This window comes from Cystoisospora suis (assembly GCF_002600585.1).
Source record: "Cystoisospora suis strain Wien I chromosome Unknown contig_938, whole genome shotgun sequence".
Classification (NCBI taxonomy): Eukaryota; Apicomplexa; class Conoidasida; order Eucoccidiorida; family Sarcocystidae; genus Cystoisospora; species Cystoisospora suis.
In genome coordinates this window covers 2,823-22,723 of record NW_027153739.1, presented here as the reverse complement: position 1 = coordinate 22,723, position 19,901 = coordinate 2,823, and the positions used below count along the sequence as shown (strand labels likewise).

At 54.6% G+C, this 19,901-nt stretch overlaps 4 protein-coding genes across 4 annotated transcripts; 2 read left to right on the top strand and 2 right to left on the bottom strand.

The window, feature by feature from the left end:
- Positions 1-403: 403 nt before the first annotated feature.
- On the bottom strand, positions 404-2,435 carry CSUI_002242 (lsm12). Its single transcript, XM_068062444.1, has 5 exons — positions 1,586-2,435; positions 1,240-1,480; positions 859-988; positions 617-700; positions 404-528 (listed from the first exon to the last, which is right to left on the bottom strand). Exons 1-5 carry the CDS (start codon positions 1,758-1,760, stop codon positions 424-426), a joined length of 735 nt encoding a protein of 244 aa, XP_067925572.1. The 5' UTR covers positions 1,761-2,435; the 3' UTR covers positions 404-423.
- Positions 2,436-2,589: 154 nt separating this feature from the next.
- CSUI_002241 (acyl- :diacylglycerol acyltransferase 1-related enzyme) lies at positions 2,590-7,908 on the top strand. Its single transcript, XM_068062443.1, has 15 exons — positions 2,590-3,369; positions 3,471-3,622; positions 3,721-3,794; positions 4,037-4,196; positions 4,560-4,653; positions 4,922-4,961; positions 5,137-5,223; positions 5,375-5,460; positions 5,656-5,761; positions 6,004-6,123; positions 6,236-6,338; positions 6,432-6,551; positions 6,693-6,730; positions 6,857-6,916; positions 7,016-7,908. The coding sequence occupies exons 1-15, from the start codon at positions 3,086-3,088 to the stop codon at positions 7,100-7,102; spliced, it is 1,611 nt and encodes a 536-aa protein (XP_067925571.1). The 5' UTR covers positions 2,590-3,085; the 3' UTR covers positions 7,103-7,908.
- Positions 7,909-10,493: 2,585 nt separating this feature from the next.
- CSUI_002240 (23s rrna methyltransferase) lies at positions 10,494-12,590 on the bottom strand. The gene has a single exon (XM_068062442.1). It carries the CDS (start codon positions 12,070-12,072, stop codon positions 10,627-10,629), a length of 1,446 nt encoding a protein of 481 aa, XP_067925570.1. The 5' UTR covers positions 12,073-12,590; the 3' UTR covers positions 10,494-10,626.
- A 77-nt stretch (positions 12,591-12,667) lies between these two features.
- CSUI_002239 (protein phosphatase inhibitor ipp2) lies at positions 12,668-14,354 on the top strand. Its single transcript, XM_068062441.1, has 3 exons — positions 12,668-13,034; positions 13,250-13,355; positions 13,886-14,354. Exons 1-3 carry the CDS (start codon positions 12,943-12,945, stop codon positions 14,084-14,086), a joined length of 399 nt encoding a protein of 132 aa, XP_067925569.1. The 5' UTR covers positions 12,668-12,942; the 3' UTR covers positions 14,087-14,354.
- Positions 14,355-19,901: the final 5,547 nt, after the last annotated feature.

Genomic DNA, 19,901 nt, shown 5'->3' with positions numbered 1-19,901 from the left:
ATCCTGTCCTGAGTGAAGTCCCGTCATACGCCGAGGCCTCGGCTCGTGTGTGATACACAGGAACATGTGGTTCCCTATACTAAGGGCCGTGGGGTTTCTCGCGTGACCACGGCACCTGAGAAAGTAGTCCGTGCTCCTGGAGAACGATCTGCACGTCCAGTACGTTACAGGCAGCACTTGCGCACCTGGGGTACTGCAGATTTAACAACCACTCGGTCTGCTTAGCTGGAAGGGACGGGTGGCCCTCGCGACGGCTTGGTGCCTAGCTTTACTGCCTGAAGCCAGTCACGCTAGAAGCAAGTTGTTTGAACAACACGGCTCCAGCGCAGTTTCAACAAGCCTCTACGGTAGCGCAGCACGGAAGGTACGCCAGGAAAGACACGGCACGCGGTGCTCGATTGTGAAGGCGAGTTCGAAGCTCAATCACTCCCCCTTGTGGCATCCCCCGGCTGCCGGTGCAGCCTCCGGCACGCCTCCGCATGCGTTATTGGCTTGAGCCGCGCTGTCAGGCGCTCCATTCCTAGTTCCCTGAAGACACAAATAGAACTCCGACATGCTACATACACGCGAACAAACTCAGCACGGCTCCTTGAAACCCCCTGTTGCTGCCGCTTACCGATTTTGAAGAACTGGACGGGTCGGTGCCATTCTGTAACTGACGAGCAGCTTCACGCTCCCTTCTTTGCCGGAATTTACTGATCTGTCTCAGAAAGAGCCAAGACCGAAACCACACGGCCGACGAGGATATAAGCAGCGGGAAGGCATCTTCGACAGCTACTGATGCTTGCACGCAGGAGGGACGCGCGGATACAGGCGTAGAGCGCGTAACCGTTTGCCAGTGCATGCAGTTCCTCTTACCACGCTGGTTATCCTCTCCCTCGCCCGCCAGTCCCTGCCCGATACACTGGAGGGATCATACGGAGGTCTGATGGACACTTCCAAACTCTGGATCACAATGTCCTGTTCTCGCCAGACACAGTCTGGATGTCTGGAGGAAGAAAACACATAAATGACCCAACAATCCCTCCAAGTAAGCACGAAAAAGGAACTTAAGCATTTCCACCAGCCACCCAGTCATAATCACTCTCAGATCTCCTCTCGGAGCCGTCAGCCAGTCTCTTGCTACCCGGACAAGAAAGTAGGAGCTCTCACGGGGCTCGCTGTGGAAAGCGCGTCTGGTCCTCTCAGCGCTGTGCCAGCAGCCTTTCCCTAATAAAATCTATACAGGCTCGACCTCACGTCTTCCAGATAAAATCGAAGAGGTCTTGGGCCTCAGCAGTCACTCCGACTCCAATTCGGTATTTTCGCTTCTCAAAATCGGCGAGCGCGAGTTTTTCTAGACGATCGAGATTGGATTTGTCAAGGAGAGGCGGTCGTGACAGATGTGATCGGGATTCGAGAGGCTTCTCTATACTGATGCCGATAATGGCTCCACGGCGGACGACGTGAAAATCCGCCTTACCGGCCTCTTTGTCCTCTCCTGCACACACAGTTTGCACACGCAGGAACTTTTTGAAAGCAGCGCCGGCGGTCTGGGCATCCTCCCTCTGATGTGCCTCTAGCGCTCTCAGGAGACTGGACATACTTAAAACAACCAGGTTCAGTTGCCCTGCGTCATAGCAGTAAAGTTCACCGCTCAAAGTCTCTCCCCCCGCAGTCCGGACGGAAACAGAAGAACCGACGTGGGCAGAGAAATCGAAATACTGCGGCGATGAAAATGCCTGGGCAGTATCCGCGACAGGGCCAACGACCTGCGCCATCTTCACCGCCGGCGAGATTTACAGAACGTAATTGAGACTTTGAAGGCAATTGAGGTGAAGACTGTCAGGGTTTGAAAGAAGCGTTGATAACGCGCGAAGGCATCCGCTACAAGCGATCGGAGGAGGGTTTAGGGAATCTGTCTTAGGATCGATACTCGAATGCCGTAACCGAGCCAGGGCGAAGTAGCGTGAGGTCCCATTCCACGCGTGCGCCTGCGCCCCAGTCCCCAGATCACCTCGGCCCCCAGTCGAGAAAAAAGCCTTTAACCAGCCAACCCTTCGCAGTCAACCAAATCGCAATTCTGCGAAGTCCATCCGAAACTCAAAGTGATCAAAGGCGGATGCGGCTGTCTCTTGTAGTGAGACGTGAAAAGACACCCACGGGGAGCCAGCTTCAGCAACTAAAAAAGGAAAATACAAGCAAGCCCGAAAGCAGTGATGAGTCCCGGAAACAGCCAAAACTCAAGCGTACAACCTGGATTGACCAGGCCACAATCGCGCCGCTTGGACGAAGCATTCATGCACAGTGCCCAAGGCGGCCTGGTCTGTGGTGTCCTCGATGGTCAGGAATACTCTTGGCGCCGGTGCTACAGTTTGAACTGAGGCGCTTAGTACGGCCTCGAGTAGACAACCATCTGGGACAAAAGTGGTAGGGACCCTCAAGAAGTTATTCAGGGTAAACTTCTGCCATCTTTACGACGCTGTCGCACCAGCTTCTTGCTTCTACCATATCGGCCTACAAACGGTCGCAGTGTCTCCCGCGTCGACTCTCGTACGGACCTCGCTGAATGCGGATGGCGCCGCTCATTCGGCCAGCTGACACAGTTGAAAAAAGCCCCCGATCCTCTAGCTGTATCTTGACGCTATATAAATTGCATGGCGTCTGGATAAGGCAAGGGGTGTAGACCGTTCAAATGAGTGGCTGAGCGCTGCCGCTACTCCCCAGCAAGTCCATGCCAGAAGCTCTGCTGCCATCGGACTTGTGTCACATTGCCGGTTCTTTCTGTGTGGTTGAGACGGCACTCCGTACAGTACCACGCCTCGGCTCCGAGGTGTCTCCGAATTCGGTTTTTTTTCCAGGCAGTAGAAGTTGGTTTGACTACTGTACTGTTGAGTCAGACCAGGAGAGTGGCTCCGTCGTGTGGTGCATGCCAGACTAGCCTGAGCTGTCAGGCTGGAAAAGCTGCTCGGCCCCAGGGGCAGAGGCGCAGGTGTCGCGCCGAATTTTGCGCCCTAATTTCGTGGGCTGCGTTGGCCACACCGTGCGTGTAGTCGCTGTCTTGGAGCATAGTTCCTGAACAACCTTTCACCGGGAGCCCTTTGACATGGCGTCAAAAGCAAGTGACCTTAAGGAGCATGAACCGTCACTTCGACGGGATGCAGGCAGCATCTGCCTGCCTGTGGCAGAAAGAAGTGTCGCGAAGGCGGCATGGATGAACCGACAGGACAGTCTCTCACGGCTGGAGGAGCTCCAGCGTCTCTATGAGGAGATGAGCCGGGCTAAGGAGTCGCGGAAACTGGCGACAGACGCCAGCGGCACACAGGGTTGGGCTCCCGATGTGTCGAAGCGGGTGAGCTCTGGCAATGCCGCTCGGGACTACAGAGGCAGGTACGCCGTTACCTCTATTTCCAGGGTTCTCCCTCACGATAGCCGAAGTGGTCTTTCAGTATTCGTCATAGCACTGTCGGCGCGGACTGTGTGCGTATCAGGCCCCTTCATGACCAACTGCATGGAGCTTACCGTGCAACACTATTGTCGCACCGTACGAAGAACCTGAATCTCAGAGGTTTCCTTAATCTCTTCCTCATTCTTCTTTTTGTTATCAATTTCCGCATGGTCACGGACAATCTCATGGAATACGGTGAGCGGCTTGGAAGGACGCAACTGCATCTAGAAGCGCTGCACGCACCGGCTGGACTGAACAACTAGTTGTTCCTTGTACGTGTGTCCGCGCGTCAGGTCTCATGATCAGACTTCCATCAAGCTTCAGCGACGTTCTGTCCAACTGGCCTACACTTCTTTCTTTTTTCCTGGTAAGCTGGGCAACGCCTTCTCCACTATAGTCCATAGAGCATGACGTTGTGGGAAACGTGCCGAGGGGATCCGAAGAGCTGTCTCAATGGAGCCGTGGTGGCGCGGCACTCGGCGTTACAGGGTCTGGGTTGTTGAGCACCCGTGCCGAAGATCAGACTGTATTCGACGTTGCTTTTGATGGTAAGCTCCTGCGAGAGACGTGGTGCGGGGTCGAGCTGTGGTGATGCTGTTCCCTTGTCAGATGCACTTCTGTATCGTGGGTGCCTACATCATCGAGCGCTTCGTCGCGGCGTGGGTACCCCATCTGCTGGACTGGTCTGAGTGCACCCTCATTGGCATCAACTTCTTTCTCGTCTTCATCGTCCCATACCAGACAGTTTCTCTGTCGTCCGCAGATCCGGGTGAGTGCTGCTCTGCTCTTGAGGTTCTAGTCCCGGACGCTGAAGCTGTCCCTCTTCCCGCTTCATCCGAAGCTCTTCTTCAGCCAGCAAGTGGTTTCGGAATGCTCCTTCTGACAGTTGTGACGCAGTCAGAGTGCAGTGCAGACTCTGTCCCGAGCATTCACGCTCCAAGATGAGAGAACGAACTATAGCGGCTGATTCCGGAGTAACATCAGATCTATGTCGACAATTCGGCCACATTTTGTCATGATAACGCGGGAGAAATGGGACTCCACGGCAGCAGTTACGGACGGGTAGGTTCGTTCAGAGTTCCAGAGTCTGTGTGATACATGCTTGGGACTTCGGTGCGTGTCTGCCTTGCAGCGTCTGCCGCCCTGCTGCTGGCGTTCTCTGTTGTATGGCTTTTCAAACTGTTTTCATTTCATCACGTATGTCTGGATACTCGGAGGGCTTTGAGGTAGGACTCCAAGTTACTTGTGGGAGATCTTCACCTCAGGCTACGTGGACTTTTCGCCCAGCATAACTCAGCTGGGTTTTATGAGCGTTTAATCGCTGGCTTTTCTGATCTAGCAGCCAAGCATTTCACTCAGGTGGTCATCAAGAGTCAGTTGGACACACGAGGTCAGGGTTATGGGTGTCGTCTGAAGTGTTCCTTAAACACATCACTTCCTCTTTCTGTGTCATGTCTTACTCGTGTGCGCGCAACTAATCGCGTCGTGATTCAGAGATGGAGACGATTTCTACGAGCTCTGCTCGAACAACGAGGTAAATTTGATCTCGCTTAGCACAGTCTTAGTGTCAGACCTTAGGCAAGCGTACAGAAGAACTGGATCGGTTCTGCCTCGGTGAGCAGGCGTCCGGTGTCCGTCTGCTGAGGGGCTTTCTAGTAGGCTAGTGAGAGACAATGGCTGGGGGTTGCGCTACACGTGATGCGTGTCAGGAGGCCGAGCTCGTTAGGCGGTATCCGGACTCTATCACTCTCCGGCATCTTTATACGTTCATCTGGATGCCCACTATGTGCTTCCAGGTACGTCACGGGTGTTGGAGGTTGTCTTGGCGCGCGCAGGTGGCTCCTCGTGTACTAAATTGATTATCCTCATGACGCTGCTTTATGCGAGTTGCCAAAAACTAGCTATTCCATTGAAACGCTGTTTACTTTCTGTGCGCTGCGCTTTCAGTTTCACTATCCGCGCGTCCCGTGTGTCAGGTGGCTCTCAATATTCCGACATATATTTGAATCCGCAGCGTGTCTTGCGCTGATGAAGTAAGGCCGTGCCCTGCCCGGTAAATTTTTCATCTTGTGTTGGAGCGTTTTCTGGTGGGTATACTTGTCTCCTTCACGAGTATGACTCAACGCCCGGTGCTCTGTTGCTCACAACAGCTCAACCCTCAGCGGCAGGCGTGTTGTCACACGAGAATGGCCGCAGCGTCCCGTACAGTTTGTGTGTCTGGGCTGCAGGATTGTAATTGATCAGCATATCGTGCCTGTCGCAAAAAATTCCTTCTCTATTACGGAAATGAGCACCATTCCGTTGAGCAGACTGCTCGTTCACTTTCTCGACAAGGTGCGTTGCCGTAACGGGTGTACGGCACAGGTCCAGTAGTCCATTTGATGTTATACCAAGTCTGCTACTGCAATAGGTACTCCTTAGTGGTTGGGGTTTCACGGTGTAGCTGCTGCTCGTCAGTGGCGGTGATATGGGGGGGCAAAATAGTAAAGATACGAAATCAGATATGATTGGCGGAGTCGGAAAAGCAAAGGGATGCCTGTCGAAGAATATGACATGCCTGCGTGTGTGTCACGCAGATGATCAGGCTATCAATTCCAAACCTGTATGTCTGGCTGTTAATGTTCGTCGGTCTCTTCCACCACTGGTGCAATATCTTGGCAGAAATAACGCGCTTTGGCGACAGGCAATTTTATTTGGTGAGTAGAACTGTCCTGTCACCGCTACGTTCTCAAAGCTAACTCCAGCGTGCCAGGCCTGTACCGAGTGGTCCTTTCCTTGCAACTGGAGCCTGTCATGCTGCTTGAACAGGACTGGTGGAATGCGTCGTCTTTTGGGGAGTACTGGAGAAAATGGAATCTCCCGATTCATTATTTCCTGAATCGTCATGTCAACAAACCCCTCCGACGAGCCAGTAAGCTATGCCGAAGTATGTTGGAGACTGACGCCACTCATTCGACTCAAGATTAAGCTCAATTCTTTTCTTGAGGCTGTCTTCTGGTTGCAGAGTTCCCCAAGATCATAGCAACGACCGTTGTGTTTCTGATTTCTGCCGTGCTCCATGAATATATGATTACTGTGCCGCTCCAACTTGGGTGGACAGGCTGGGTGTTCTTCGGTTTTCTCGGTGAGCGGCGAAGTGACGCAGGTACTCTCATTCAACGGGCTAGACCCTATGCAGAGCACTTGAATTTCACCAGAGGACTGAAGTGTTTTTCCTTGCAATGTCATCCGGGAATCATGTCTTGTTTCGGTGGCTTTTTTACAGCGCAAGCTCCACTTACCTACCTAACTAACCTCGACTTTGTAAGCATGCATTCGCGCGCGTGCCACGGTGACGGCACTTCTGATTCACTTAAGGAAGGCGGAACTTTAAGAGAAAAACTTTCTCATGAAAACCTTTCATGCATTCTTGGTGTGATTTAGTTTCAGAGGAACCCAATGGTGGGAAATTGCTTCTTCTGGTTTATTTTCTGCTTCTCTGGCCAACCAGTAAGCCTCTTAATTTTTGTGCCTTCAGTTGTATCATTATGTGCAACGCCGTGTTTCGCCGCAATAGCAATAACTCCAGTCTCTTTGTTGTCTGTGCAGCTGGGTATCCTCATCTACTGGTATCTTTGGGGCGTTAAACACGGAACCGTTCAGCAGCTGGACCCAAGCAAAATACAGATCATGTAGAGCCGGGCACCAGCAACGCGCGGCCTTCGTCTAAAGCTTTCCTGTGTACGCAGCTTGCTATACAGGCGAAGAAACAGGTGACAAGCATTGAAGCGACGTCACAAGTGGGAGATCCTTTTAGAGTGCCGCAGGGTGGTAACGGGTATCAACAGGGATAACGTGTCCCACCTGTGGAAAAAGTGTTACCGGAGCTTGCAAAGGTGTGTCATCAAGAATTCTAACCTTGACCCCGCCAGGTTTGTATATCTCTTTGGTGACCGGTCGGGGAGGCAACGCGTTCAACGGGCCTGGGTCGGAAGACTAAGACCAGCCTTGTGTGTAAGGGGGAACGCACGCCGTACCTTGGATGAAGTTCTTGCACTCGATGCAACACCTTTCAGGGCTGGTCGACGGGACCTGGTAGTGAGTCGCCGGTTGCGGTGGCTTTGCTTCGACCTGAAGTTGGAGACAGTGTTTTTATCAGTAACGAACGAAATACCTCTTCATACTGACCTCCACGGGAATGCCTGCATGCAAATGGCACCTCTTCTGGAGAAGACTTCTTTGTCCACGGCAGTCGCATGGCGGCGGTTCGACGTGTTCCGGTGCCCGGACCTCCTCGTAGTCTTTCATTGTTTTCCCCATTGTTGGATAAGCTGGGGGAAACGCAGTCAACTAGCGGGAGAGCCCAGGAAATTGTCGCCTTACACGGGATTTGCGGCGCTTCTTCTTTAGCGGCTTCCAGGATAGGCGACGGCAACGGCTTTTCAGCGTCGAAAAGAGTGTCGGGATTGTCATAGAGGGGATCTGAAGTTACGCTGGTAACACCGGGAGGTTGGGGTGATTGCTTCAGCTCCGCCGTACCAAATTTGGGGCATTCCTTGGGGTAGGGATGCGCCTCCTCGTATGACGTGTACTGATGTGTATGTCGTTGTACCCATACTGGGCCGAAGATATCAGCAGTCTTACCTGCGGCGGAACTCGCTTGTGATTGATGAAGACGGAGAACGAGCAAAACGGCGGGACCTGAGCGTGCAACTCTTTTCCCTAACAACCAGAGTTCTGCCCCGGTCCGGCGGTGATTTCTCTTACCGACGTATCACTACACGCGCCCTCAATATCTAGGGACCTTGGTGCTTTCGGCGTGTTTAACGGAACGAAAGTGTCCCCGGGCTTACCTTCTATCCAAAAGCCAGGACAGGCAACCAGGGTTGCGAGGCACTGGGGGAAGCAGACGGGCATCGACATACCGGAGCCCAAACCTGACGCAACAGGTGGTAATGCCTTAGTACGCCTAACGGTGAAACACCAGGCTCACCGAAGGGCAGCCAGCAGATAGGAAATATGCTCGCGCTGTCCGAACGCAGCTATTTAGCACGAAAGGAGGAGGTGGCAGTGAGAGCCCGTACCAGTACATGCCCAGATATGCACTAGCACTGAACCAACAAAAATTCCCCTTTTTCTCGATGCATGGAAATACGACGCAGATCCTCACCAAATCCGATACTGCGCCTCTGATGTTTTGCCGACTTTGCTTTGGTACTTCGCCGGGAAACTGGAGCGAAATGTGACTCCTGTTAGTGTACGGGGTGTCTACTCCGTTACCTGCCGATAACGCCGTTCATCACGGAGTCGCTGACGTCCGCTGTCGTGAACTCGGACATTGTGATGGGATACAAAACGGATCCAAGGCAGTTGGGGCCTGTCAGCGACTGTTCGTGGTCTGACTACAAAGTGGGCAGTCTACGAGCTGTACCTGTAAGCATCGGGAGACACGGCAGTGGCCTGAACAAGGGCGGCTGAAGTTTTTGTCTCGCGACGAAATGGGAAGGCGTCGGCACACCTCATTATCCAAATCGGAGGTGGGATAAGTGGTGGAACAACGTCGACGACAACAGCAGCAACAGATTGAATCAGGCTTTTAAGCATGGTCATTGACATCATCGACATATTGCTAACTCCCGGGACTGGTACGAGTGGGGTGTGAGCTGTTGCTGTGACAGACAGGTGTCGCACAGTAGTCTACCTCGGGATCCAGCTTCAGACTGGGCCCTGCCGAGTAAATCTGTCATCCTGCAAAAAGATGTTTCAGTCCGCAAAAAATCTCAAGGAGTGTCAGAGAGCGCGAACCACTGCGTCAGGTCAAATCCGTATGCGTTCCGGGTCGGTCCACCGGGAAATTCAGGCTGGTGCTCGGATGGTTCAGCATGGGAATTTTCTCCCTTGTCGCACTGTTGGAGATTTGACCACGTCTGTTCGACGTGCACTGTTAGCGTTGAGCTTACGTGAGGCTGAGACATATCGTTCTTTGCCATGGCTTGCACAAAACGTAGGCTCTGGTCCTGACTCATAACTGGCACGCCAGTCTTGCGTTCTGGGGCATGGGCGAGACTTGACCAACGCACCTTTGCTCATCAGCCAGTTGTACCCTTGGATGTCAAAAAGTTGTAAGGCAGAGTCGTAGAGTTGCTTGAACAACTGAATTTCCTTTGCGGTGCCCCCTGTGACGGCGCGGCCGAGTTCCTCAGGGTCCGGTAGCAAGCGAAATAGTGGATCATTTCGGTCATAGTGAACGGTAGGAGCAGACGTAACAGGCCGCGAGCTGCTCACCTCCCGATCTGCTGCCGTGAGAGCCGGCAGAGCAGACACGAGAATAGCGAGCGTCTTCTTCATTATGCAGCAGTTAACGGGCAGCGGGCGAAGTCGTGGTTGACGCAGCGTGATCAGTGCAGGCTGGCGGGCGAGCCGCACCTACATGAACTATCGGATGCTGTACGTACACTGCTCTGGTGCAAAGCCTACCCGGGTACACTGTAGACCATAGAATTGTCCCTGTGGAAACCCACGAGCTTTGACCTGGTAACACTTTTTTCCGCTTTGTTCCGAACGCGTACAGTGGAGAGCAAGGCTTTCCGAGGCCCAGGAGCCACACTAGCCACCTAAAAAAAAAAAAAGTTAATGGGCCGGACCCCAAGACTACCGTTGACAAACTCGTACGCGTGTAGCTCGAGCAACAGTGGAAACTTCACCAAGCATGCTCTGTGCGTCGAACCTCAAGATTCAGACGCAGAGCACAACGGCACTACTTGGGCATGCCCCTACCGTCAGCACAGTGGCGTCTCGCGGTGTGCGAGCATCGTAAATTTACTTGGGTGCTCCTCGGGCAGACGCTGCCGGCAAGCAAACTGGTGAGCCTTTTGGAGTCTTCTCTCGTGTCCACTGCAGAGTCAGCCACGGGGTAACATTGTCGACTGGAAACTTGTACTGTACGCAGCTTCGCCGGCTGTAACCTGGAATTCCTATACGGCGTCTGGGCCGTTGGACCTTGTACGTCCGTGTACAGAGAAGCCAACAAGCCAAATGCGCGCAGTCAAAGTCGCAGAATTCCGAAGTAGTACAACGCAAACCACCGGGCCCCGGTACGTGAGTCTGCAAAGGGGTGTAAGGCTTGACTGAATTCTCAAAACAAACAGAACGCCCTTTCCCGCACTCATTTTGGAGGCACACGGGGTCACTCGACCTGACTCCGACATCTGCTTCCGGGGTCAGCACGCGCGGGCCCCCAAAATGAATTCCCTGAACACTTTTCTCTGCCGTTTTGTCCAGAACGTCCAGCACATCACCCATCGCGTTTGCTTCCCTTGGTAGAGCTCTTTGCATCGGAACTCAGACACATTTACAGTGGGGCATGAGTCACCTTCTGTGTTTTCCCCAGGTGCACTGATATCGGAAGCGACGCCACTTCCGCGATTGCCAACCACATCCATCCAAAATTTGTCCAGTAGACTTTCCTGTTTCTTGTTCTCTCTGAACTCACGCAACTCCGACCGCATCACTTTCTTTAACTCCCTGATAGTCGCCGCTCGGGCGACAAGGGAACTAAACCACATAAACTGCGCACATCTTCGGCGGCTTTCAGCAATCATCCCCTTGATGAACTGAAGCTCGCCTCCTTCACACATAAGTTCGTGATCTTGGGCCTCAAGCGAACGAACCGGGCAAACGTTGATCTGAGCTGCTGATTCATGAAACGGCGGGTTACACATACACAACGCAAACAGGTCACCTGCTTCCACAGCTCCTTCGAAGTAGCACTGGCTGTTTGGCTGGTGACGAAGAGAAATCCGAGATCCCAGACCATTCGAGTCTACGTTTCTCTGAGCTACAGCGAGCGACCGTTCGCTCACATCGGTGCCCACGAATGACCAACCATATTCTGTGGCCCCTAGCAGAGGATAAATACAATTGGCTCCGACGCCGATATCGAGGATTCTGACCCCCTCCCCACGAAGTGGTGCCGTTTCCTTAACCAGCGCGTTCACTCGGTCCACATCACGGGCTGGACGGTGCAGCTCCAGGTAGAGCGTTGCTTCCAGTTCAACGTCCACGAGCAGGTCCGCTGCGTGGTGCACGTAGTTTGCCCTAGATGGGACACAGGGTACCAGGAATTTTTCCTCTGCAAGAGGAAGGTCGAACTCGAGCCCGTAACACTCCATCAGCAATGCTTTCGACAAGCTGTACAGCGCAAGTTGATCCCGGAGATCCAGATGATTGCCACCATGCCTGTTCTGCGTGAGGAAAGGCTTCAGATATTCATATTTCTCTCCCAGCCGTTTATAATCTAAGTAAGCACCCAGGTGGCGGCTACGGGGATGCATTCGTTCGTTATTGCAAACATGTCGCTGCGTACCCTTGAATCTCTTCGTCCGTGATGACACCTGGTCGCTTTCAGATCTCCTCAGAGAGTCAGTGTAATTGCTTATGAGGTCGCCAGCTGTGACGCTGCCCTCGGCTCGATTGATGGTGAACGAGTTCCCTTCTACCCTTGTTCCCTGATAAGTTCTCTTCAACGCCAGCTTGGAGCCGAGAAAGCTGCCGCGCCTTCTTGGACATTCCTCCTCTTTTGCCGTGAGGGTCACTTCTCCAGCTGCTCGCCCGTCTGACGACAGCGTCACTGCAGTGGCCTGTGCAGGACACATGGAAAAGCACATGGTAGAAACTGCGCACAAGCATCATAGACTTCTATGGCCTGTGGCCGTCGAAGTTTCTGTCAGTCGCAGCAGTTCGGTTGGCGCACTCCAGGCACTCAGTCACCGGACTCGCTTGGAGAAGAAAAACTGTCCTCCGCCCTCATCCCTGATGACACGCCGAGCGTGGCGTCATCGGCTTACACGAGCTGTGCCAGCCCGTATGTGTTCCGTAGTGACGAGTGGTCGTGCTCGGCTGTGCGATCCGCCCCTCAGCTCAACTAGAACAGCCCTTCTCCCTTTTGGAAATTCCTCCGTGCAGCACGGCTCGCATGACGGTCGATAGCCACACTGAGCGATAATCCTTCAACACTGATCATGCGCGGGTGGACCCCTAAGAGTTAGGGTGAGGACACTGGCGCCCAAGAAGGACAACACAGGAGGCTCTTCAAGTGACATAGACACAGTAGCCTCGATTCACTTTTTAGCGATCACATTAGGAGACTGTCAGACATGGGTATAGCGCCGCAAACATTCCCTGGACACTGACTGTCATAAACCGTACGCCCGGAGCCCGCATGCGCGAATCTCTTCGGCATCACATCGACTTGTTGAGAGTGTGCATGCAAGCAGCGCACCAGAATCTTGACAAGCCCATCCGGCCTGCAAGACTGCTGCAACACCCCCGCAAGAACAACATCAGTCAAGCAACAGCGGAGCCGTTTGCAACTCTCCGGAGGCGCCTGTTGTTTCACTCGCTAACTTGGCTGTTAAGGACCCTACGAGGTGCCAGCAGTGCGCTGGCTAGTGTCGCAAAAAGCTGATTTGGTAGTGCTTTGTTCCTTAGAGAACTGACCAGGACTCATGAGCGTGATGTGTTCTACTGTGTAAACAATGCACACTTCGCCAGAGGGCACGGCGGGATCTGCCTCGCGTCCGAGCCATAGTGCTCTCCGGACGCCTAAGCCTGGTTCCCTAGGCGAACAGTAAGCGACGCAAAGCGAGCGGAAGTGTGTAGTGCGGCGAAAGGCACTTTTGAATACGGTGCATTCGGGGCTCGGCATGTGCGAGGAATTGGCTGGATGCGCTTGTACCAAGAGACAGTCCCCTTACACAGCAGGTGTGCGTGTTCAGGAAGATGTTGTGTCGAAGTTTTTTGACAACGCCGTGCGTCCCTTTGCGTGTCCGTGTGTCCATCAAGCAAGCATCTTCAGTGGGATGAGGAGATCATTGCCGAACACGACCTTGAGCGAGGGACACGCATGAAAATTGACGAACCTCCAACGCCCTTCCACAGGCGTGATTCTGTAAGACCTCCGTATGCTGCTTCAGAGACTTACCGTGTAATGGTTCTACGGCGCGCCTACCGAAGTGGGCACGGCGGCCGTCATACTCAAGCATTAGTTGCTCCTGTTAACTCAGTTGTCGGCTGCTACAGGACTACACCGAGCATGGAGCACTGATCGTTTGTCAACGCAGCACCAGCTGCAGGCAACTCTGTCTAGAGTGGCGCCGGCTAGCAGCCGACCCGCTGAGGACGTACAGTCTGTCAGAGTGGCACGCAGCACTAATGGCTTCCCCGCTGACGGCCCGACAAGAGAGTGTTGTTTTGAACACAATCTTACACCTTCAGGATTCGAGTACGGAGAACGGGTCCGACCTTTCTCGCGTAAGCCCGAGGCCTGTCCGAGCGCGCGAGAACGGGTCTGTTGTATACTGCCTGCGTGGTGTCGTGAGTGTCGTTAGTACTGCCTACAGAAACAGACGGATGCATGATGAAGGCCTCTTTGGGGTTGATATCTGTGGAGCTTAACGGCTGCTCTGTTATTCTGCCCAGAAAGACCACGGCGTCTCGCCTGCCGCACTGCAACAATGCCTGGAAGAGTTGCAGATGAACGAACAGGGCCAGGCTCTCAGCGAAGCAGAGGTGAGAGAGAAGAAACGTCAGGAGTTTGAGCAACGCCGCAGGCAGCACTACAACGAGTTCGACGAAGTCAAGAGGATGAGAGAAACCAGGCAAGAAGATGATGAAGACTGACGGTGCGGCGGAACGAGCGGAAGCGTCCGAAGCTGGCATTGCTGGTGACAAATGCCTGGGCCGGCCGCTTTTTCACACCGAAATGAAAAATCACAGATCACACTCGCGTATCCTCGACACATTCGGTGCAAGCTGTAGCAAGAAAAAGGTATTCACGACTTCGCTTTGAATGGTGCGCAGCTACGGAACAGTATACTACAGGCGGCCAGTTTGGTACGCCGCGTGATGTTTTTTCAGTGGCTGCAGCGTTATTGTGTGTGTGACGGCGGGGTGTCTCCTTGGAAGACTTTGAGTTGCGAATGCTCTTGGGCAGGTGAATCACACTGCCAGGCTTACGACTGAGTTCTCAAGACTTGGTGTACGGACTACGGGCGGTGGCACAGAAGCGCCCGTCCGAACCCACATTACAAGCGTACCCGGTGACCTTCGTGCCCCCCAGTCGACCACACTGCGCAGGGTGGGCGAACAGTTGACAGTGAGCATATGTAAGGGAGATTTCACGAGCCCGCGCAGGAGCAGGAAGCCGGGTACCTTCGTAGCACCCAAACAGCGGGTGGCTGCGCCTTTGAAGCTGCTGCACGAGCGCCTCCTGGTGCAGCCGATAATGCTCACCAGACTCAGGTGTGCCCGTCAGCATAAGAGGACGCCGGTTCCGTGCACGTTGAACTCCATGCAGCGGGAGACCGTGAGCAATGTAAGTTGGACTCTGAAGACGAGCCAGCCCTGGGCGCCGACACCCGTCTGACTGCAGGGGACGGTGAAACTCGTGTGGTCGCCAGTGAAAAAAGTGCGTCAGGCCTCGAAAGCCGAGAACCTGTCGCAGTGCGAAGTGGCCGCTGGTTTGCTGAAACCGTTGCTCATGGGTGATAGGCATGCACTCGAAGTCAATGGCAGGGGCCAGCGTTGGGCTGAGGCCACCAGCTGGCTGGGGTTAACTGCCCTAGCAGGTGGCTGGTGACGCATCTTCTCCCGAGGACGCCTTCGCCCCACGGAGGGAGCAAACACCGAGTGGCATCTTAGACGCAGGACCGACAACTTATCGACGGGGCGCCTTCTTGGCTTGTGCACAACACACTGACTCCCCGGACCGGCTGCGCACACAACACTTTTAGCACTTCAAGGGGGGCACGTCCCCGGCTGCTCTCTGGTCTGTATCCATATCGGCGATCATACACTGGGGCAAGCAGCACCAGAAGGTCCGTTCTGCCCCAAGCATCATCGAAGCCATGCTGGCAACGCCGGGTGTTGCTTGGGATAGCCCACGACGCATGCGGGTATAAACTCGGCAGCACCCTTCCGCTCGCGCTCCCCAGTTTTCCACAGTATCGCAGTACAGCCGTGTTCGAGCCACTGGTTTCCATGTTCCTCCAGCTGACTCCAATGACAGCGAGCGGTCTCGACTGTGGAGGCAGACAGTGAGGGAGCACCAAGCATACCCGGTTCACGTGCGTGAGCACCGAGCATACCAGCTTCACTTGTAGACAGAGCCTGTTGTTCTCTGCTGACTGTCCGACCAGGCGGACGGGAAACGCTCTGTTCTTTAAGAAGAGTTTCTTCTTCACTGTGCAGGCCTGTCCGGGTGTAGACCTCCGGTCGGCACCATACAACGCACTCAGCGTGATGGGGGAGGGACGGGCTTTCCCGGGGAGAGGACAATCGTGTGACCGCCGGCGTACAGGACACCTGGTCTCCTAACTCGCCTGTAGAATAGAGACTTCTTCTTGAACACACCTCGGGAAGGGAACAGCCGGTGAAGTGTGTTTCCGTCAATGGACACGCGCCTTTCTTTGTCTTCTCGCATGCAGTTTGCTGCGTGAGTATTGCTCCCTGCATTCTCTCGGGATCATTCGAGACGCTTATTGTGCCGTAGCGGCTGTCCCAGCCGGACTCGCGTGCCGCCAGGCGGGTCTGTGCTACAGAAACGACGGTCCGGCTTGTTCTGGCAGACGACGAACCAACAACTAAGCAGCCATCGTAACAAAGCTTCGAGGGGCTTTCACGGCCACCTTTCTTGCCGAAGCCGAAGGCGTTGGCTGGGTCACTTGGGACGCCTGGATGGGAGCCGTCCATGTCCCCTTCTTTTCGGAGGACAGCACGTGTTGACTGAACTGTTTGCTTGAAGGGCATACGGCCTTGCCGTTGAGCAGAACGCACCGGAGAAAGGGTAGGGCAGCGTGCCATCGAATCTGAGATGCTGGGGTGACTGTTGCTGGTGCCGGACCCACCAGAGAGGGCCCTTGCTTCATGGGTTCGTCCTGTATGAGGCTTGGCCGTACCCGTGGTGCACATGCCGCTGTTGTGGTGCAGAGACGGCGACGAAAGCCTAACAGCATTAGGAAGAGCCCTTCGGTCAGGGCCAGCCAACTTTGGGACACACCCACGCTTTCGATCGCGGGGAGGCATTCTAGGCTTTTCTTCTTTCTGAGCTGGAGTCCTAGCAGGCATGGATGTGCTTCTGCTTGCTGCTTGAGTACGTCCACCCAGATGTGAATCCACATCGACAAGCGCTGGAGCAGACTGCTTCCGCGGCAAGCGGTCTTGATATCTCGTTGTCGGAGAGAGCTTGTGTAAGGACGCTGTCCCGGGGAAGCCACAAAGATTGCAGGCATCGGTCTTGTGGACAGGGCACTTCCCAAGGTTCAGGCTCTCCGGAGGTGCATCTGACCAGCCAGACTGCGTAACCAAGGGCAGCTCCCACAGCTGCTCTTGGGTCTCCACTAGGGAGCCTGCAGGAGTACGTCGCGCTTCGGATTCAGACAGCTGTTGTCGGAGCGAGTAGAGCTTATCTTCGTGCCAAAGGCGGCAACCGTCTACGAGGACGTCAATGCGGTAGGGAATGCCGAAGCTGATTTTGCTTGCGGTTGCTTGCTGAAAGCCAACAACGAGAAACTGAGTATAGTGCAGCATCTAGCACTACCGCAAACCAGACCGGCCACGAGACAGCGTAGTGCTTTTCGTACCTGAAAGAACAGCATAATTTCGTTGACGGCCTGCTTTATATCGCCGAGGTCATACAGACGAGACGTGATTATCTGCAGCTCCTCCAAGGAAACCAACCCTGTCCCTAGGAAATCGATCAGAAGCCGGAGCTCGTTCTCCTTGTATGTGACAGACGAAGCAACGTCGCCGGCTATCAGCTCAGTTCCTGGTCGGGCCATTTTTCCTGGGTGCCGAAAAGCTGGTCTATTGTAAGGAATGAACTCTAAAAGACCATTACAGAACTGGTTGAATGTAAGGAAGCGCTCTCGCCTGCTCACGGCAGGCAGGGTGTTGGGTCCCGGCGGCGCTCTGCCGAGGGGAAGGAAATACGGCGTACCAGCTAAGATTCGAAAGGCCTCCTGTTTGAGCTTCAGGCTGCGCACACGGAAGTAAGGCATCGCCGGGTTTCTTTCGTCCCTTCACAAATTCCTCTCCAGCCCCAGCCAGGTTCGCGTGTGCTCAGTCACCGTGGCTAGAGAAACCGGCGAGCCGCCAAGTTGCTCACACTGCTTAATGAAACCCGAGCAGACTATTCGTGACTGTCTATTGCCACGACTACTGTCAATGAAGTTCTTGTGTTAGCTCCGCAGCACTACTGCGTTCTGCACGACGCTGATCCTCCGGTGTTTTTGCGGCACACTGGCTAGAGCGACTGTCCGCCCGACCAAGCGGTTACCTCCATCCTTGCGGCCACGCCTGGCTTGTTTCCAGTCCCTGGATGAAAACCACTTCCTCCACTTCAGCCTGCTGCCCAAAGATATTCTTCCAAAATGACTCGAGGCTGAAGGGGGCGGCTGAGCCGTGTGCGCGCACTCTTATCCACTGGAGAAGGTGCCTGAGATGGTCTTGTATGTTTCTCTTCGCTACAACCTCCCACGACATTGTTCGTGCGTGGCGGGATTTTTGAAGCCGTCAGGTCCTCAGAGCCGCTCTTCTCCAACAGGGGCGCGCTCTAAACATTGGTTCCTCGAGCGTAAACTTCGAGACGCTCACTCGGTGAAAAAAACAACAGATTTTTGTGAGCAGGCAGGAATCCCAATGCACTTCGCAGTCCCAGGGTGCTCCCATTCACTCGGTCAGGGCACCAAGACAACGCTGCCCGGAGTCCTGTACTCACGCGCAGCCTGGACTGTCTGTCGTGTTTTGTTTGTTCCCTGGTTTTCTCGGACCACTCCCAGGCACTTAGCAGTCAGAATACAGCCCAATGTTTCGTTTTACTACCGCTCCGCGGCCATACTGCTTTCCAGGGGCTCAAAGGACCTTGTCCTTGGTCACTATCCCGCCTCTGCTCTGTTACTGTCGCTCAAGGTGGCGCCCGGTTTCTACTAAGGTTATCCAGTTGGGGAGTGAGTACTACGCTCTACCCTGTTTCTTTCATGAGAACCTGCCTCGGGATCCCATGCATGCACAGCGGCGATCTTGCCGCATGCGGAACGGTGTGGCCTGAACTCGGCGAAGAGCTTGACGTTTGCGGCTGATGTGCCGATAGCGAAGTGTCCCTATTTCTGTCACAGTCGATCAGCTGTTTTCTATACGAAAATGACTCGTATGTCCGGGGACAGCTTTGCTTGAGAAGCCGTCCGATCCAACTGTTATGACAAATAGTAAGCCGGAGAGCTTGTCGAAATCCATCCCAACCAGCCTTTGAAACCGCTCCTCGCCCGTCTCACGAGCGCCGTCGACGGGGCGCGGATGCCGCGCTCCGCCGCTCGAGTACCCGCGCTGCGGAAGGGTCCTTGCTACACTGCCCGATACCGCAGCCGAGAGCGCCGCATGAAGCTTTGGCAGGGCGACGGTGCTACAACGATCGTAGCTTCTCCATGTTTGCCCAGCACAGGCTTCTAAATTTCACTTGCAACTGGAGGCCACTTGTCGGGTCGCGCGCCGCGTGCTCGGCGGTCCGGGAATTGCTTCGAGGGTAGGGGGGCAGCGCCCGTGCGGCGGCTGTCTCACGCCCCGGGGATGATGCCGCTCCGGCAACAACTGGTGGATACGGAACACACTGTCTCAAGACGTTCTAAAACCAGCCGCTCCCTCTCTACAAAAGGCTCAGGCGAGCAGTTCGCACACGCAAGCACAGTTGAGCCGAGACCATATGATCATCGGGTGGGGACGGGAGACGACGGTGGAAGACCCCTAAGGTATGCGAGGCCCTTGTTTCGGCTTCGCACGGTCAGGAGTCCCTAGCCTTCTGAATGCAGGCCTTCCTCCCCGGGCTCCCCGGGCACGTGGTCAACGAGACGGGACAGTTCGGCCCGGCCTGCAACAACTCGCGCTGATCGTGTAGTTTCTCCCGTGCCATTTGTGCGAGGAACTGAATCTTTTTCTCCGGCGAGAGCCGTGCTGCTGCCTGTTGACCAGCGCCGTTGCGTCTTCTTCCCCTGCAGTTCGGCAGCTCCGGGACTTTGGGAGAGACTCGTCTGGAGACATACACAGCGCTATTGTAGCAACACCCATCAAAAGCACATACAACGCCAACCGCATCGTCACTGTATCCTTCCAGCAGCTCAGCTAGCAGATTGATGGTGCCGTCCGTCTGGTCGTCCTCTGCGGCTCAGTTTCCCCTCCTGCGTCCGCTCACTGGTTCAGGGTTCCTGTCAGACACAGGGAGCGTAGGAGAACGGGTAATTAGCGAACACGGTGTCGAAGAAGCCTTGGAACTGGCGGCGCGAAGAAGAGCCCGTGTATGGGACGGTAGGAAGTGGACCAATCTGAAGAAGCTGCTGTGCTGGTCAGTGCACTAGAGTGTCCAACACTGCAGTAGAATACTGCTAGCGCCAAGGTCGAGTGTCCTGCGGTGAAAATCCCGCTCTTTCGCGCCGTTGCGCTTCTGGCG

Coding starts and splice junctions, on each gene's coding strand:
- CSUI_002241 (XM_068062443.1), top strand. CDS start 3,086: ATGGCGTCAAAAGCAAGTGACCTTAAGGAGCATGAACCGTCACTTCGA. Junction 3,370..3,470: donor GCTCGGGACTACAGAGGCAG/GTACGCCGTTAC, acceptor TGTGCGTATCAG/GCCCCTTCATGACCAACTGC. Junction 6,124..6,235: donor GCGACAGGCAATTTTATTTG/GTGAGTAGAACT, acceptor CTGCTTGAACAG/GACTGGTGGAATGCGTCGTC.
- CSUI_002242 (XM_068062444.1), bottom strand. CDS start 1,760: ATGGCGCAGGTCGTTGGCCCTGTCGCGGATACTGCCCAGGCATTTTCA. Junction 989..1,239: donor TTCGATTTTATCTGGAAGAC/GTGAGGTCGAGC, acceptor TTCTTCCTCCAG/ACATCCAGACTGTGTCTGGC. Junction 529..616: donor CGTCCAGTTCTTCAAAATCG/GTAAGCGGCAGC, acceptor TTGTGTCTTCAG/GGAACTAGGAATGGAGCGCC.
- CSUI_002240 (XM_068062442.1), bottom strand. CDS start 12,072: ATGTGCTTTTCCATGTGTCCTGCACAGGCCACTGCAGTGACGCTGTCG.
- CSUI_002239 (XM_068062441.1), top strand. CDS start 12,943: ATGCACACTTCGCCAGAGGGCACGGCGGGATCTGCCTCGCGTCCGAGC. Junction 13,035..13,249: donor CCTGGTTCCCTAGGCGAACA/GTAAGCGACGCA, acceptor GTGTCCATCAAG/CAAGCATCTTCAGTGGGATG. Junction 13,356..13,885: donor CCTTCCACAGGCGTGATTCT/GTAAGACCTCCG, acceptor TATTCTGCCCAG/AAAGACCACGGCGTCTCGCC.